At 57.2% G+C, this 17,073-nt stretch overlaps 1 protein-coding gene across 1 annotated transcript; it reads right to left on the reverse strand.

Annotated features, from left to right (window-relative positions):
- Positions 1-668: 668 nt before the first annotated feature.
- Positions 669-14,939, reverse strand: KRT7 (keratin 7). The gene is made up of 9 exons (XM_040488047.1): positions 14,485-14,939; positions 12,801-13,012; positions 10,630-10,690; positions 9,331-9,426; positions 7,462-7,626; positions 6,365-6,490; positions 4,299-4,519; positions 1,395-1,429; positions 669-1,003 (listed from the first exon to the last, which is right to left on the reverse strand). Exons 1-9 carry the CDS (start codon positions 14,812-14,814, stop codon positions 837-839), a joined length of 1,413 nt encoding a protein of 470 aa, XP_040343981.1. The 5' UTR covers positions 14,815-14,939; the 3' UTR covers positions 669-836.
- Positions 14,940-17,073: the final 2,134 nt, after the last annotated feature.

Raw genomic sequence — 17,073 nt, forward strand, 5'->3', positions numbered from 1 at the left:
AGACACAGAGATGCTCTTATCGAGCAGCCGACACACAAATGCCCCTCCCCCCACCAGGGAGCCGGATACACACACAAGCCACCGCCCAGGCACAGAGCCTCCTGCCAGGGGGTCCAGATTCTGGGACTCCTCACCCCTCCCCCTCCCAAACACACACAGGCCTCCTCCCACTGCCATCATCACCCGCACAGAATCCCAGACCCAGAGAGCCCCGTCCAGGACCTGAGGGCCGGGCAGACCCAGCACCAGCAAGGGCCAAGGGCGCGAGCTGGCTGGTGCATCTGAAACCCAGGCCTGCGGCAGCTGAGTGTCTGGGCCTTCTCACAGCAAGGAATGAACTCTGGCAGCACAGGGCATGGGGGTGGGGGTGTGCAAACAGCCCTCCACTCCCTCAGCAGGAGAAGGCTTCAACGCCCACTTCCTGGCAGAGCCAGACTTCCTGGGATGTTTCTGGGCTTCAGGAGAGGAGCTGGACTCAGTCCCAGCCCTGGGAGGAGGCCAAGACCTCACACCGGCTAAGAGCCACGCCCCTCAGAGCACCACCACCAGGTCACCAGTGTGCTTTCCCAGTCACCTGCACAAGTGGCTTCTCCGTGTTCACAGCAGACGCCATCCTCTCTGGGGCCCCTTCCTCCCCATGGCTCCCCAACCAGCTGATGAAGCCAGGATCCCAGGGGCCAGGATGGGCTTCAGAAAGGCTGCTTTATTGGAAGCTATTCTGACATCACTTTTCAGACTGCCTGGCCCTCTTGGGACCCGTGATGGGAGTCCTCCTGTGACGGGGGGGGGGGGGGGGGAAGGGGGGGGCAGGGCTGTGGGTCTCCACACAGCAGAGCTCATTTTCGGACGCTCCTGTGGGTGGTGGCTGAGGTCCTGGTGGAATAGGACTTGATGGCCCCGGGCCCTCCGCCGCTCGAAAAGCTCAGGGCATTGCTGCCCATGGTTCCCCTGAAGGCCAGCCCGGCCAGCCCGCTGCCACCACCACCGGTGGAGTTCACCACGGCTGCGAGAAACGGGAGGAGGGCTCATCAGCGCGGGCCCACGACCTGAGGCCCCACCCCTCACTCCACCCTCCCCTCCTGCAGTACCTGCCCCTCCCCCTCCCCACTGCCTGACCCCACCCCCCACCACCCTCTTCGAGCAGGCCCAGAAGGAGCCTGGGACAATGCAAGGGATAATGCACCACAGGTTTCCCCCGCCCCACTCTGCCCTCTAGCATGGCTTCCCTGGGCCATTGAGCCCGACTGGCTGGGAGCCTCAGGGCACCTGCTAAAAGCTGGTGAGGGAAAGAAGCTCCTGTCCCAGACAAGGGCAGGTCCTCAAGCCGATGTGCCATCCTGTAAGACCCAGTCTAGCCCGGACAGCGCAGGAAATGGCCACAGCCAAGGACTTACAGATGTTCACAGCTCCTACTCCATCTCCGGCCAACCTGGGGGCAGAGGAGAGAGACCTGTGAGAGCGACTGTTTCCTCAGAGCTGGAGGAAGCAGTCCCAGGCCCCTCCATCCAGGCACCAGGCAAGACCAGTATTCCTTCCTCTGTCCCCACTAAGGGAAGGCTACGTGACCTTGGGCAATGTCTCAGAGCCTCCATTTTCTCACTTCTCAACTGGGGCCAACTTAGTCCCAACCTCAGACTTGTTTGTGAGGGCTGAATAATATCATTTACCTAGAGCCCTGGGCACACAGGACTCGGTGGATGGGAACTGTTATTATTTATGAAGACAGCTGCCTCCCCTAACCAAATCATAAAATCCTCAAAGCAGGTTGTGGCTTATTGATTCTTGGATCTCTGGCCCCTTGCGTGAAGTCTGGCATGTAGTAATTGCTGTATTGTCTGTATTGAAATAATTAGTGCATTGGAGATTTCACGAGGGTCGCTGAGGCAGGGACAGAGGACGGAGCAGAAGGTGGTCGGGATGGCTTTAAGCAGACTATACTGGAAATAGAAAAGCCAAGGGAGACAGCTGGACGTGTTTGTTTTGTGACTCACTCCATTGTCACCAAGCCCTTGGCCTTAGGGTTGAGTTTACTCTGCAGTGGGGAGGGGAGACCTCACTTTGGTAGAAGGAGTGAGGAGAGCCCAGCTGGCCTCATCACCCCCAAGTCCAGGAAGGGGGAGGAGCAAAGGCCAAGTTCAAGAAAAGGATATGCCAGGAAGCTTCCAGGCCCCTTGCTCAACTGGGCCCTTCAAGCGCTGGGAGTTGCTAACAGTTGTGGGTGGGGAGGGAAGCCAGGTTGCAATTAGGCAGTGATTTCATGAAACAGTTTCTGGTGCCATGCTTGAAGAACTCTAAAGGAAGAGATCTGAATGTCTAAGACTCTAGTGATTCGTGTGATTTTTCTTTTCTCATCCTAACTAAATATTTGTTTTTGTGCAATTGTGTATTTGTAACTCTGTATTCCTTTTTTTTTTTTTTTAATTTTTTTTCCCAACGTTTATTTATTTTTGGGGGGACAGAGAGAGACAGAGCATGAACGGGGGAGGGGCAGAGAGAGAGGGAGACACAGAATCAGAAACAGGCTCCGGGCTCCGAGCCATCAGCCCGGAGCCCGACGCGGGGCTCGAACTCCCAGACCGCGAGATCGTGACCTGGCTGAAGTCAGACGCTCAACCGACTGCGCCACCCAGGCGCCCCTGTAACTCTGTATTCTTAAAAGAAGGCACCCCAAAGTGCATGAGTTCCTAAGACCACAAATCCTAGACCTGCCCCTGGGAAGAGTCGAGGGGTTAAGGGATAAACGAAAACAAAAAAAACACAAGGAGTCCCTCTCCATGTCTCCTAAGAGTGGAGAGAGGACCGTTTCCTCTCAGACAACCAGGATCTAAGCCCCGATGGTAGCAACCAACGCGGAGATTAGGTTTTCAAGGGGGAATGTTTCCACTCTCCATGTAACCTTGGCCATGCCACTCACCATCCCCGACCTTCAGCCTGCTTGTCTGCCCACGAGAGGAAAAGGATCAGGCCCCATTCTAAGGGTCCCCACCTCTGGCTCTATGAGGAAAAGAGACCCACGGTATGTGTTCCCAAGAGAGTGCTGTCCTGCTCCTGTGGTGGAGAAGGGTGCAGAGACAGGCATCATAGCTGGGACAGTTGGGCTCTGGAGGTGCCCTGTGCCCCAGATCAGCTGCTCTCTCTTCCCAGAGGCCTTTGGTGTTCAATCCCTCTTCCCACAAAGGCTGGATGCCAACCCAGGTAGGTTACGGGTCAACTGTAATGGCAGAGACCCTTCCTCCTCTCCTTCCCCAACTCATATTCTTAACCATGCTTCTTCCCTTCCTCTTCCCTGCCTCCAGGCACTCTACCCTAGCACTCTCTCATTCCCCAATTCCTTCCTCTCCACTCCATTCATCCTCCAGCCTCTCTCTCCAGCCCCTCCGGAATAATGCTCCCAAAAGAAAAAGTTTGTGTACATTCAGCATTTTACCAATGCAACTGAGTGGTCTCTAGGTACTTCCTCTGCAAATGTTTGGTCTTCTCGGCCCATGTACAAGCTCCCCAAGGGCAGAAGCGCGTCTTACATATTACTTATCTCCGTGCTGGCTTCCAATAAGGCAAGCCCTGATGAGTCCTACTTCCAAGCCTTGGCCCACACTGTTCCCTCTCACCCTCTCCAAACCCTAGCCTTCGCCCAAGGCACAACTCTAAAGCCTTGCAAATTGACTGAATGAATCGACCAACCCATCAAGGTGAGAACGAAGGCCCAACTTCACGGACATAGGTTCCAAGTCTTTCACGAAGAATTCCTACAACACTAACCCAGCCCGGCCTGCTCTCTGGCAGCAGGTATGCAAATATCTCGGGGACCCCACGACATTCAGTCAATACCCTGTGACTTGGCACTCAATTATGCAGTGAGAAGCAGCCTGGCATCATGGACGAGGCTTGGACCAGGAATCAGCAGAGCGTGACTGCACACCTGACTCGCCCCCTCAAGTCATAAAACCGAACCGCAGTTTCCCCTCCGTACACTAGAAACAGTACCTGCCCTGCTTACCTGAATGTGTTATGAGGGTCAAATAAGATGACCCTGGCCACCCATATGAAGTGGCTGTTACTATTCCAACTTTCTCATTGAGCATTACACCACGTGGTCTTTCCTACTGCCAGGTCATCTCATCAGCGGCAAAGAAGCAAGCACCAGCTATACCCTCCCTGCCCGTGGGGGGGGGGGGGGGGGGGCCGCCCCGTGCCTTGCAGAAAAGAGTACACAGGAAATGTCTGTGGACGAATGAATGGCAAGCCCCAGTCCCCACTGAGCCCCAGAAGGATCCCCTTCCTGGCCTCTGTGACCTCACCGGCTCTCCTCGCCCTCCAGCAGCTTGCGGTAGGTGGCGATCTCGATGTCCAGAGCTATCTTGACGTTCATGAGCTCCTGGTACTCCCGCAGCTGCCGGGCCATGTCCTGCTTGGCTCGGTGCAGGGCGGCCTCCAGCTCCTCCTTCTTGGCACGCGCATCCTTGAGGGCCAGCTCCCCATGTTCTTCGGCTTCTGCAATGGCAGCCTCCAGCTTGGCACACTTTAAGCGATAGTGCAGCTGTGAGCTGGGGGGCAGGCCTCGCCAGTCACTGCCTCCCTGCCTCCCCGGCCAGCGCCAGGGCAACTCACTTACAGTGGCTTTCCTGGCACCAGCCTACTCCCCCAGCACCCGGGAATCCCAAGGATTAAATACATGGGCTCTGTCAGGGCGCCTGGGTGACTCAGTCTTGTTGGGCGTCCGACTTCGGCTCAGGTCACGATCTCACAGTTCGTGAGTTCGAGCCCCACATCGGGCTCTCTGCGGACAGCTCAGGGCCTGGAGCCTGCTTCGGATTCTGTGTCTCCCTCTCTCGCTCTGCCCCACCCCTGCTCATGCTCTGTCTCTCTGTCTCTCTCTCTGAAATAAGTAAACGTTAAAAATTTTTTAGAAAATAATAAATGCTATTAGGATGTACACGTGCCCATCCCCCCAGTCCCCAGCTGGAGGAGATCCAAAGCCACAGGATCTTCGTTGAGTCCCCAAATTTCAGGCAGCTGGCAAGAACAAAAACCATCTTCAAAACAGGCCCAGAAACAGGGGGACTTGGAGCAGAGAGACACTGCTTGGAACCCCCAGACCCAAAATGTCTGATCAACAGCCCCCCTGGTTGGGGCCAGGTTGGTCGGATTCACGTCACCAGACGCCACTTCCGGCCCAGCATGAATGAGCATTCCTTCTGTTTGCAGCTAGTCCTTGCCCCAGGAGGCTATCTAGTCCTGGGCCTCCTCTCGTGCAGCTCAGAGAGCTGCCACTCCCTCCCCTGCCCAGCAGCCCAGCACTCCCCCTGCCTCTTACCGGCCACTCCCTGCCTCAGACCCTCCCTTGTCTCCAGTGAGCTCCGCCTCCCTGCCAGCCTTCCCCATCCTCCGATCCTCCCGGGAGACCCTCTCGTGTCCACCTGTCGGTGCCCTTCCCTATCACACCGGTGCCCCCTTGGCCAGGGACTGGACCCCACCCCCCTCCACCGGCTCCTCAACACCCGCCCCTTGCCGGCTACACATCCTCCCTTTAGCCTGTCTTCATGGGAAGCCTCTGCCCCAGCCCGTGCTGAGAAGGAGCAGTGAGTCAGACAAATAGGGTCCTGCTCTCCAGGCATTATTTATATTTCAGTGAGGGTAGGGGACAGCCAACTACTTCATTAATAAGACAGAAAACTTCAGATAGTCATAGATGCTTCAGGAAGCTTCAGACACACTGCTGACAGAGTGGCTGGTGGTTGAGGAAGCCACCTCTGAAAAGGGGACTTGTGTCCAAAACCCCAGGGATGACGAAGGGGTGGCCATGTGCTGAGCTAGGAGAGCCACGTTCCACGCGGAGGGAACACCGAGTGCAAAGGCCCTGAAGCCTGAACGTGTCTGGCAAACGCAAGATACAAGAAGCAGGCTGGTGTGGCTGGAGCACAGTGAGAGGCAGTGGTAGGAAGTGAGGGACAGGACCTTGTGAGCCACACTAAGGGTATCTGCTGGCCTGGGTCCCACGAATCCCTGCAGATTGCAAGCTCCCAGGTACAGCACGTTGCACCCGGAGAGAGGTGTGAGGAGAGTACCAATTTGGTAACGAATTTGGTAACGAATGATGGTTTTTCTTGGGCTGGGAAGTCTGAGGCTCCCTCCACAGGCTCTGTGCCCAGTTAGGACTCTTCTCCTCCCTTTGGCCTGAGCCAGGACCTGGCCACGAACATTCTCTCCTGGAGATCTCACAAGGGCCCTCGAGATCTCACGGGCCCGTGAGACTTGAGCTGCGCCAGCCTCGGGCCGGGAGAGCCTCCTGCTCCCCGTTCTCGGATGGCTGCCCTTCACGCGCCCCAAGAAACAGGGAGGAGCAGGGAGGAGGGCTTGTTCCCACCTGGTTCTTAACGCTGTCGATCTCAGCCTGCAGCCTCTGGATGGCACGGCTCATCTCTGCAATCTCATTCCGGGTATTCCGGAGGTCGTCCCTGTGCTTCCCAGCCTGGGCCTGGAGGGTCTCAAACTGGAGGGCCACACAGAGATGTACGGTGAGGGGATGGTCAGCGATTACAGGGAACTCATCCTTGGTCCCATCCACCGAAGGCCCAAGGTCCTGAGTGATGAGACCTCCTAGCTTATCTTCCCAGGAAGCCACGGTCTGACCCCCAGCAATCTTCACGCCCTGCCAGCAAGCAGGGGGGTATAGCAGAGGTTTGCTTTCTTCCCAGTCAGGACAGGAAGGGCGAGGATGGCTCCCTGGGGCCCACCGCCATTGGTCCTGGGCCTCCGCCCATCCCATCATGTCCCAAGTGCCAGAGAATCACTAGAAGTCTGAGATCCTCACCCGTTAAACAAACCCCTATTAAAAACACACTTATTAAAAACATCAGCACCACCCATTTTACAGATGGGAAGAATGAGTCCTGGAGAGTGGGAGCCACTGCCCAAGGATCACACGGCAAGTCTGAACCCAGGTCACCTTGTTGGCATGCCTGTGCTCTCACCTATGTCCCACGGATGATTCCCTATCTCAGCAGAGACATCCCTCTGCTGCTCTTACATGCTGCCTCAGGCTCCCTCTTCTAGAACACTGGTTTACCCCAGCACACTCCCTCAGCACCTGCACAGTCAGCTGCCCTGCCTCCACACGGCGTGTGCAATGATTAAACCTCCCCGGCCTGGAGGCCTAGGGCCCAGGATCTAGTCCCTACTCTTCCATCTACTAGCTGTGGAGTTAGGCAAATTGCTTAACCTCTCTGTGCTTCAGGTTCCTCTGCCCTGTCCCCCCATCAGGCTGGGATCTCTTCCTGGGGAGGGACTTGGCCTTCACATCTTCTTCTTCCCAGGGCGCTGGAGAGTACCTTAGACTTAACGCTGGTGCCTGCCCGGACAGTGGGACCCAGGCCCTAGAGGCTTGGAGACAGGTGAGGAGTAAGGGAAGCTGACACCGAGGACCCTGCCAAGAAGGAAAGAGTACCCTCAGCAGCCTCACACCTTGGTCTGGTACCAGGCCTCGGCCTCAGCCCGGCTGCGGCTGGTGATTTCCTCGTACTGGGCCTTGACCTCGGCGATGATGCCATCCAGGTCCAGGGAGCGGCTGTTGTCCATGGACAGGACCACGGACGTGTCCGAGATCTGGGACTGCAACTCTGCCAACTCCTGCCGGGACCAGACGGAATGTCAGGACTCGGGGCATGACCCCACCCTGTTCCCACAACCCATCCTGGGACACCCCCCCCCCACTGCCACACTAGAGGAAGGCAAAGGGAGAAGAGGGAGAGGAAGGCAAAGTGGGTGTGGGTCACCAGGAGGGGACACAGACCCAGCACCTGCTAAATAGTCCGCCCACCCCCGGCAACCCAGAGAGCCCATTAGTAACTTCTCAACAAAAGAGTCTGGTGGGATCACAGCCGATAGAGATGCGACAGAATGTGATGAACGGTAACGTCTCCTTCTGGGAGCTCTGCTGTGGCAGGAGCTCGGTCGTGAAGTGGATCACTAGGGGGTGTGGGTAAAATAAAATATCCTACCCGATAACGGAACTCTCTCCAGCCTTCAAAACAGATGATATGGCTGTACTTATAGCTATGGTACACCATTACATGAAAAAAAAATACACTCCTGTTTTTATTTAAAATACATCTGTCTAGGGGCGCCTGGGTGGCTCAGTCGGTTGGGCGTCTGACTTCGGCTCAGGTCATGATGTCCCAGTTCGTGAGTTTGAGCCCCGCGTCGGGCTCCATGCTGACCGCTCAGAGCCTGGAGCCTGCTTTGGATTCTGTGTCTCCCTGTCTTTCTGCCCCTCCCCTGCTCGTGCTCTGTCTCTCTGTCTCAAAAATAAATAAAAACATTAAAAAATAAAAATAAAATAAAATATATATTTCTGTATCTGTCTGTGTGTATAGGCACAGTTCGCAAAGTCTGAGAAGGTAGGCACCAAGATGATAAGAGCACAGATAAATGACCTGTTTTGTGCTTTACTCAATTTTCTGGATTTTTGGCCATGAGCGTGTACTTCTTTCATGATGCGAGGAAAATAATTAAATACACACATACGTATACGTAGGCACGCATACATACATAGACGTGCATATATCTAACATGCAACAGACGTATGAAGGGCTGCACAGAGATCAGAATGCCCGAAGGAAACCCCAAGGAGCCAGCCCCTGCATTAACACACGTGGAAATTCACTGAGGGGCTAATGGGGGCTGGACGTTCACAAAAGCTAGACTGAAAGGAGTTGAGAAGTGGTCTATAATTAACCTCATATGTAATAAAGTCGCAGACCAGCCCTGCCAGATGACTGGCCATCCTATCTTCCGCTGAAGGCCAGAGATTCCCACTGATAGGAGTGGAGAGTTTCTAAACCCCCAAGTGGAAAAAGAATTGAAAGCCCAAGGCAGGGGAAGAAGGAGAGAATGAGACCACAGGGGTAGACAGTGGCCTGTACTTGGGGGCCACCCATCCAGTCCCTCCGGGCGTAAACTCCTAGGCACCACAGTCTCTCCTGACTCAGAACCCCCTGCCCACCCCACCCAGCCCACCTCTGAACTCCATCACAGCCCAGGATTCCCTAGACATTCTCCTGGTCCCTTCCAACCCCTCCCAACACCCCTCCTAACAAATGGTCATCACATGTTTCTAGAAGGCCAATCCTAACTGACCCCACCCTGCTCTGCTACCCTCAGCCCCTCCTAAGCTCCCTGCCCACCATGGATTCCTGAATCCAGAAAAGTTAAAGAAGAGGATAAGGCCTACACACACACTCAACACACACCAAGACGGCCCAGAGGCAGGGGGTAAACCCCTTGATTAAGACACAGAAGACATGACACGTCTCCCATATCCAAGGTCCTTACCGTCTCATAGAGGGTCTTGAAGAAGTTGATCTCGTCATTCAGGGCATCCAACTTGGCCTCCAACTCCACCTTATTCATGTAGGCAGTGTCCACGTCCTGGGGGCGGGGTGGGGGGGTGGCAAGAAGGGGTAGAGAGACACCATGGCTTCATACACGGACCATTTAGCCGGGATGGGAGCAAGCCAGCTCTGTCCAACCCACAGGGTCAAACACCAGGGCCCTACCAAGAAACATAGCAGTTCTCCAGGCCGTGTGACCTGGCCACAGGACGTCTCCTCTCCTGGGCCCTCCCAGGCTGCGTGAGGAACATCATTTCCATGCATCATTCCAGGAACCATACCGGTGTCTGCCTTCCCAGCACCGGAAGCCCAAAGCAGCCCGCAGCTCCAAACCTAGCACTCTCCCAGCTCCTGACTGGTGGTTTGGACACAGCCCTGGCTCTACCACCTACTAGCCATGTGACCTTGCACAAATCACTTCAACTCCGTGAGCCTCAACTTCTTATGAAACAGAAGAGCACAAAGTCATCCAGACTCCAAGATAAGGCTCATAGATGTGAAGGACCTCCAGCCTAAATGCAGCTTAGGTAACTGTGATACAGGTAAGCCACAGATAACAGTGCAAGCCCAGGTGTCACTGGGGAGCCACACATTCCTGTGCCCAAACTCCCGTGGGTAAGGCTCACTTTTATTCATCCCCAAAGCTCCTAAATCTTGAAAGGCCCAGCACCCTGGGGTAGGTTGTCTTCACGTGGGTGGGCCGTGAACACAGTTGCCCAGAGAGTGGACTGAATCGGGATCTGAAATCAAGCCCTTGTAAGATATTCCTAAGGCCTTCTAATCTTGGCTTGCACTTCTCTAGGGACAGGAAGATCGCTCTGCCTCAGGCAGCCCATCGCATTCCTTCAGCAAATATTTCAGCCATGCCATTTGCCAACCTTTGTCTGTCATGCAAAGTTCTGACTGTGATAGAGCACTTCCCTATTTGGGCTTGAAATCTCCCCTTCTAACCTCCATCTTTTGGTCTTAGCTCTAACCCCTCGAGGCCAAAAACAAGTCTAGTGACTCACCCGACGTGCACACAAACACACACACACACGTACACAGGACGGGCCGTGCTACGAGGGCCTGGCTTCCAGATCTGTCCTTTTCCAGGCTCATCACTCCCTTCTTCTAGTACTCGGGCCAGACTTTGGCCACAGGTCCCTACTGGCTGGCTGCTCAGGTGAGAGGGCCACGTGGTCCCCTGGCCCATGTGTTTTCGGACAATGCCCCCACACCGGTCTGTCTTCCCCCTCACCTTTTTCAGCACCACGAACTCATTCTCAGCAGCTGTGCGACGGTTAATTTCATCTTCGTACCTGCAGGAGAAGGAGGGTGCGTGGTATGGGTGCAGCTTTGCCTCTGTCCCCCCTCCTCTCCATGTGTGGAACTCTGCCCTGCATTGGCTTCACCCCTCCTTAATGACACGCCTGGGAAATTGGGTGTCAGCTGTGAAACCAAATGTCCCTGACTTTCCCTTATAGCGATTCCTAAGGCTAGGAATCTGGGCGCAGGATGAAAGGGGGGAGAGGAGGAAATGTATATAAAGTAAAAGACAAACACTGCACAATCTAGGAGCAAAAAAGCAATAGTCCTAGCCATAGCCATGCTTAGGGATCCTTTAAATGGGGCCTGCAGTGTTAGGTGCTTCCCACGGATTAGCTCACTTAACCCTCACGACAACCCTGTAACAGTGGTACCACGGTCAGCAGGAGGCACAGAGCAGAACATAATCTGTCCGGTCACTAAGCTGCTAAGTGGCAAAGCCCGGACTTAAACCCAGGCAGTCTGACTCCAGGCCCATGCCCTAACCACTGCCCGATCCCACCCTCAGGGGGCAGAGAAGGAGCCTGAAGCGGAGGCAATTTATGAAATCAGGAAGAGGGTGCAGCCAAGTTCTGGGGAAGAACCAGGCCCCAGCTAGGTGGTCTGGCGCCAACCCTACTCCCACAGGGCAACCCCCCCCATCCCTCCTTGTTCCAAGAGGCCAGCCCCACCCATAGGAGGACACTGGCAATTCAGGACACAGAGCAAGAGAGCACTGGAGCCTGACCCAGCATTTATTTGGAAACTTTTTAAAAAAAAGGGTGCCAGAAACAGGAACCCAGCAGTGCCCGAGGGCTACAGGAGGGCAGCAGGGCAGCTATGATGGGGAGCGAGCAGGCCCCTCCAGGAGCCCAGACCCCCCCAGCTCCCCGCTCCCTGAGGTTCTATAGAATAGTTGTGGAAATATCCTGAAGGCCATCTGTTCGCTCTTGACTCAGCACCATGCCGCTGAGAGCAGAGGGCACACAAATCGGAGCTCACTGGGCCCTTCCATGTGCCCTTTCCAGGCCTCCCTGGGCCCCAGTCCTGAGCTCAGCCTGGCATGTAGGCTCTGGAGTGAGGGTATATGTGAGCGCGTGCGCGCACACACACACACACATACACACACACACAACAACAGAGGCTCGCTGGTTGCCCTGCACCTGTCTGCCTCCACCTGCTGTGGGATTATTGCTGTTGACTGTCGCTCTAGGCTGTCGCTCTAGGGAAGTAGGGGAGTGGGCACCCTCCACAGAGGCCTTTTTGTTTGTTCTACCTCCGGTCACAGCCAGTGTCCCTGCTCGGCTTAGTCATGCACCTCCAGGGCAGAGCACAGAACTCACTCACTACTCCCAGCACCACTGGGCAAGTATGCTAGGGTGGGGCCCAGCCCAAGCCTCTGGCTTCGGTTTCTGTTCGGTGACAAAAGAGAATTCAGTGGGCACCTCAAAGGCTTGTCCTTAAACCCCCAGTCTTCCAGGCCCCTGCAAGCCCTGCCCACCGCCGGCCCCCCCCCCACCCCCGCCCCACCACAGCCTCCTCTCTGGTTCCTGCGTTGACCAGAGCCACCCCTCAGCCTCTGCAACCCTCCCATGGCTCACAACGATCCCTCCCTCTCCTTGCTTCTTTCAGCCCCAAGTCGGCTCTGTGTCTCCTCCTGGGAGTCAGGGGCCCGACATTCAAGTCCCAGCTCTCCCAGTGACCTGCCACATGATCTCCATCAGGACCCTGAATCTCTCTGGTGTCTAACTCCTCACCGAAACAGAGGGGCTCTTCTAGAACATTCTGTGAGGGTCGCGCACGTTCTGAAGCACACCGGTCACAGGACACCTCTGTCCTACCCTCTCCTGGGGCCTTGGTCAGGCACCCAGAGAGAACAGCGTGGGTCAGGGCTGAGCGGGGATATTTCCCTGGGAGTAAGTCGGAAACAGCCCCCCGGGAACAAAGAGAGGAACGGAGAGACAGGGAATGTGTCGGTCAAGGCCTTCCCTTCAGGGGTTGCTGTACTGAGCGGCTACACACTTGACCCCTAAGCCCAGAGAAGGCCTGCTGAGGATCAGTCGATGACAGGTGCATACCCCCGCCCCCTACCCCCGCCAGGGCACACCACACTGGGGTCAGTACTTGTTCTTGAAGTCTTCTACCGCGTCCTGCACGTTCCGCAGCTCCACCTCCAGGCGGCCTCCTTCGAGCTGCAGCCCCTCAAGCTGCCTCCGCAGGCCAGCAATGTGCGCCTCAAAGATGCTGGGGAGGCCGCTGCTCTTGGCCGACCTCTGCTCTTGCAGCAGGGTCCACTTGGTCTCTAGCAGCTTATTCTGCTGCTCCAGAAAGCGCACCTGAGAGTAAAAGAGAGGAGGAAACTCATGAGGGGCAGGCCGTGCTGCCCACACTGGGCTTGGGAGGGTCTCCGCCCACCCCGCACAGCCCAGGCTCCCGCGGGCCGTTCCACCAACCGGGGACCGCAGCCCTCGGTCCCCTCCTCCAGGGCTCTCTGTCTTACGTGTCTTAAAGCCTGACCCAGGGGTCAGGGCTACCCGGTCACCAATGTGTCCCCTCCCACCTATGTTCCCTGCCATACTGCAGATGATCTTTCCTGCCACCGTCCCTGAAGGGCTGCCCCCTCCCTGTCTGTCCTGGGCCACCTCCTTCTGTATCCTCTCTCTGCCTCCCCTTTCCTCCAAGATCTCAGGACAGGGTGCTACAAAATGAGCACCTACTAGATGCTCAGCTTGGGGTCCAAAAGTCCCCTTGGATGCTTCCAGTGTGCCTGGGAGTGGGAAGCAACCTCCCCAAAACTAGCAACTCGGAGCAGCAGGACCTGGGGGGCTACAGACAGTAAGGTAGAACCGCTCAACAGCAGGGGAGGACCCTGGGCCTGGGGAGGCTTCAGGAGAAACTTAAAGATGTATACGGTGTGAATGATGAAGGAGAGGGCATGGGGGTGGGGGAAGGAGAGAACTACAGCCAAACAGGGGAGGGAAAGTCTGGTCTATACCCAGGAGGCAGGAGGCCCTGGCCAGAGGGGTCCAGCTAGGCTAGCCCTTAGTTCCTGATCCAGCCCTACAGCGCTCCCTTCCTAGACCCTCCAGTCAAGTCTGCTCCTCTCCTTGCCAACTCCCACTCTCTACCCCCCACTCCCTCCCCCAACCCTGTGGGACCCAAACAGCCAGGAAAAAAAAAAACGCTTCCAAATGGCCCTTCCCCAGGGCCTCTCAGTGTGTTCCCCACCCCCACGGGGGGGGGGGGGGGCAAATGGGCTCTCTCCAAGGGCCTCCCTTCCACCACCAAAGGGAGTCTGGAGGACCAAGTAAGTGGGCAGGTACGTCAGGGAGCCACCCTCCCTCCCTCCAACCCTTGATTTTCAGCATCTGCCCCAGCAGAAGCAGTAGGAGGAGGGAGGACCTTCTCAGCTGGGAACAATGTATCACCCCTACCCCATCTCTGACGCCACACAGCCCCCTCTCAGCGAAACTCCTGGCCCTGGCCTCTGGAGCTCCCCACCTGAATCAGCCCAAGAAGCCAGCAGCCCACTCACAGACGCGCCAGCCGCCGCCAGCCGCGGCTGCCTGACAGACTCAAGCACACATCCTGGGAAGAAAAAGCAGGGCGATTTGGGCAGCTCTCTGGAAGAGGAGGCTTGGAGACTGAAGGGGAAAAACAGCCACAGGCTTCACGAGAAAGAGAAAGGTTTCTGATAGTGGCGGAAAGAGGACACGCCAGGCCTCCGGGCGCCTGGCCCGTGCACGGGCTGGGCTGGGGTGGCTGCTGTGGCCCGGAGCGTGGCTTGGGGCCGGGTACGGCGGCTCACCTTGTCGATGAAGGAGGCGAACTTGTTGTTGAGGGTCTTGATCTGCTCGCGCTCCTCCTGGCGCACCTGCTGGATGGTGGGGTCGATGTCCATCCGCAGCGGGACCAGCAGGCTCTGATTGATGGTGACTTCGCGGATGCCGGCGCCCACCGGGCCCCCGTGGGTGGAGCGCACGGGCACACGCGCCCGCGTGGCGCCCAGGCCGTAGAGGCTGCTGCTGCTGAAGGCGCCGCCGCCGGGGCGCACGGAGCTCAGGCGCACCTGGGCGCCGCGACCCGGGAAGGCGGCGGAGCGCGAGCTGAAGACCTGGGAGCTTAAGTGGATGGACATGTTGGCTGGACCGGGCTGGACCTAGCGGCGGGCGCGAGGGAGCCGAACTCGCTGACCTCCCGCGGCCGGGTCGCTTTTATCCGCTAGGCTCCGGTGGCGGATCGGCTTACACAGGTAGGGGCGGGGCTGGCCGCCGGCCACCCTTCGCTGCCCGCCGGGCCCCTCCCCGGGCCACGCTTCCGCTCTCTGCCCTGGCCGGGCTTTGGGGCCCAAGCCGGAAGCTCCCAAGTGGGGCGCAGGGCCATAAACCCCCAGAGCCCCGGATGCGGGCTGACCTACAGAGGGGCGGGAGGGAGACCGCCATCTGAGCAGATCTGAAACAAGTTCAGTGTTCCGGGAGGAGGCTTGGGCAAGATTCCTGAGGCCAGAGCAGAGAGATCAAGCCGTAAAAGACTGGGGGAAGGGGTGGGCAAAAAGTTCTAGTCCGGGAGTCAGCCCCCAGCTCCCTTCCCCAAGCATTCCAGAAAGGCATTCCCTGACAGCCTCCAGCCCCCAAGTTCAGTTCCTCCTTGAGGGATCAGCTCAGTTCTTGAGTAATCTGACCCCAAGGTGCCCTGGCCTGGCTGGTCTCCCCGGCAAGTCCACCATATAGATAGTAGGCCAAGTGGGGCACGACCCCTCTTCTGGTCCCTCTCCTCACTCCAGTGGGCACCTGAAGCCCAGAGACACTGTGGGAATGGTCGCCTTGGGGCCAGGCTTCCCCCTACTCCTAAGTCACATTCCTGTCCACTTATTTTATTTGTCCCTGGAGAGAAAGGGGACACCTGCGTGTAGTTGGGACACTTTGTGGATGTCTACACTTCTGTGTGTACAGACCTGCAGGCCACTGGGCTTCTCTGTGTGCTCACCTGAGACGTGTGTGTGTGTGTGTGTGTGTGTGTGTGTGTGTGTCTGAATGTTCCCGTACAGGTGGAAGTCTGTCTTCAGCGTGTGGCAGGGTGTCTGTGGACACACAATTGCACACTTCTGTAGGCAGGCAGGTCTGTGAGCGTGCTTGTTTGTGTTTGCACGCAAACACTCCTCCCCAGTGAGCCCACCAGTTTGTCACCTCAGACCAAGCCCTCGGGGCCATCCTGGGTGGAGGAGGGTGGGAATGGAATGTCCTTCCTGGTTTTCACTTCAGTTAGATAAGGATTTCCAGTGAAGCTGACCTTGCAGCAGCCCCTCCTCAGGGTTCTCAGTAGAGGCTCACGCCCCCAGCCCTCCCTCTCCTCCGTGTTGGTGTTGGGACAGCTCAGGCCAGAGGCAGAGGGATGCCCAGGGAGACCGCCGGTGGACTCTGCTATGGGGTGTGTGTGTGTGTATGTCTGGGAGAGAGAGTCATAACCTGGAAGCTGTAGTTTGAAGAACACACAGAAGGCCTGGCCTTGTGATATTTGCCGTCGTGGGGAGCCCACTCGCCCCCAGCCCCCACCCCCAAGCAGGCTAAAGAGACCAGCTGTTTCCTTTCCACACGCTCACGCACATACCCTGTCATTCATACACACACAGATACACACACACACACACACACACACACACACACACACACACACTCCCGCTTCCTTACCCCTCAAGGTTCATTCTCAACTCTTTTTCCCCCGCTACCTCCCACCCCAGGCTCCTACCCCTCGGCCCCCACCTATGGTCTGCAACCCTTCCTGCCCCCTCCCACCTGCAGCCCCCACGGGATCTGCTCCCAGCCACCCTTGCGCTTCTCCCGTAGAGCCTGGCCTGAGAGATCTTTGCAAACCAGAACACTGCCGGTGACCTCCCTCGTGACCCTGGATAAGTCACTGCCCCTCCCTGAGCATGGTTTCTACACCAGAGAAGAAACCCCAGCGTTCCATGGCAAGAGGGAGCTGGGAGGACATTCAAAGAAGGCTTGGCGGATCCACCCCTCAGCCTCCCCATCCCCTCCCTGAAGTATTCCCGGCAGCTCCAGCCCTGCCCACCTGTCTCCCCCCACCTCTGCATCTCCAGGCCGGCACCGCAAGCGCACTCCGTGCCAGGCCGCACACATAAGCACCCTCTGGACGGCTTCCTGAGGAGCCGTCCACACCGAGAGGCTGCCGAGCGCATTCCGGCCTGCACGAGTGCACAGCACGGCGGGCCATCTGAACGGCGTCTCCCACCGCAGCCCATGGCTCTGCCGGCTTCACAGACCTTCCTTAGGACATTTGGGGCAGAATCTTAAGACAAGATAATCCCCGAAGCCTTTCCTAGTCGGCCCTTCCCTGCGCAGCACGCCAAGCACACCCACCAAGCACACGCTCAGTG

Source organism: Herpailurus yagouaroundi, unplaced genomic scaffold (assembly GCF_014898765.1).
Source record: "Herpailurus yagouaroundi ecotype Mexico unplaced genomic scaffold, PumYag 166, whole genome shotgun sequence".
Taxonomy (NCBI): Eukaryota; Metazoa; Chordata; class Mammalia; order Carnivora; family Felidae; genus Herpailurus; species Herpailurus yagouaroundi.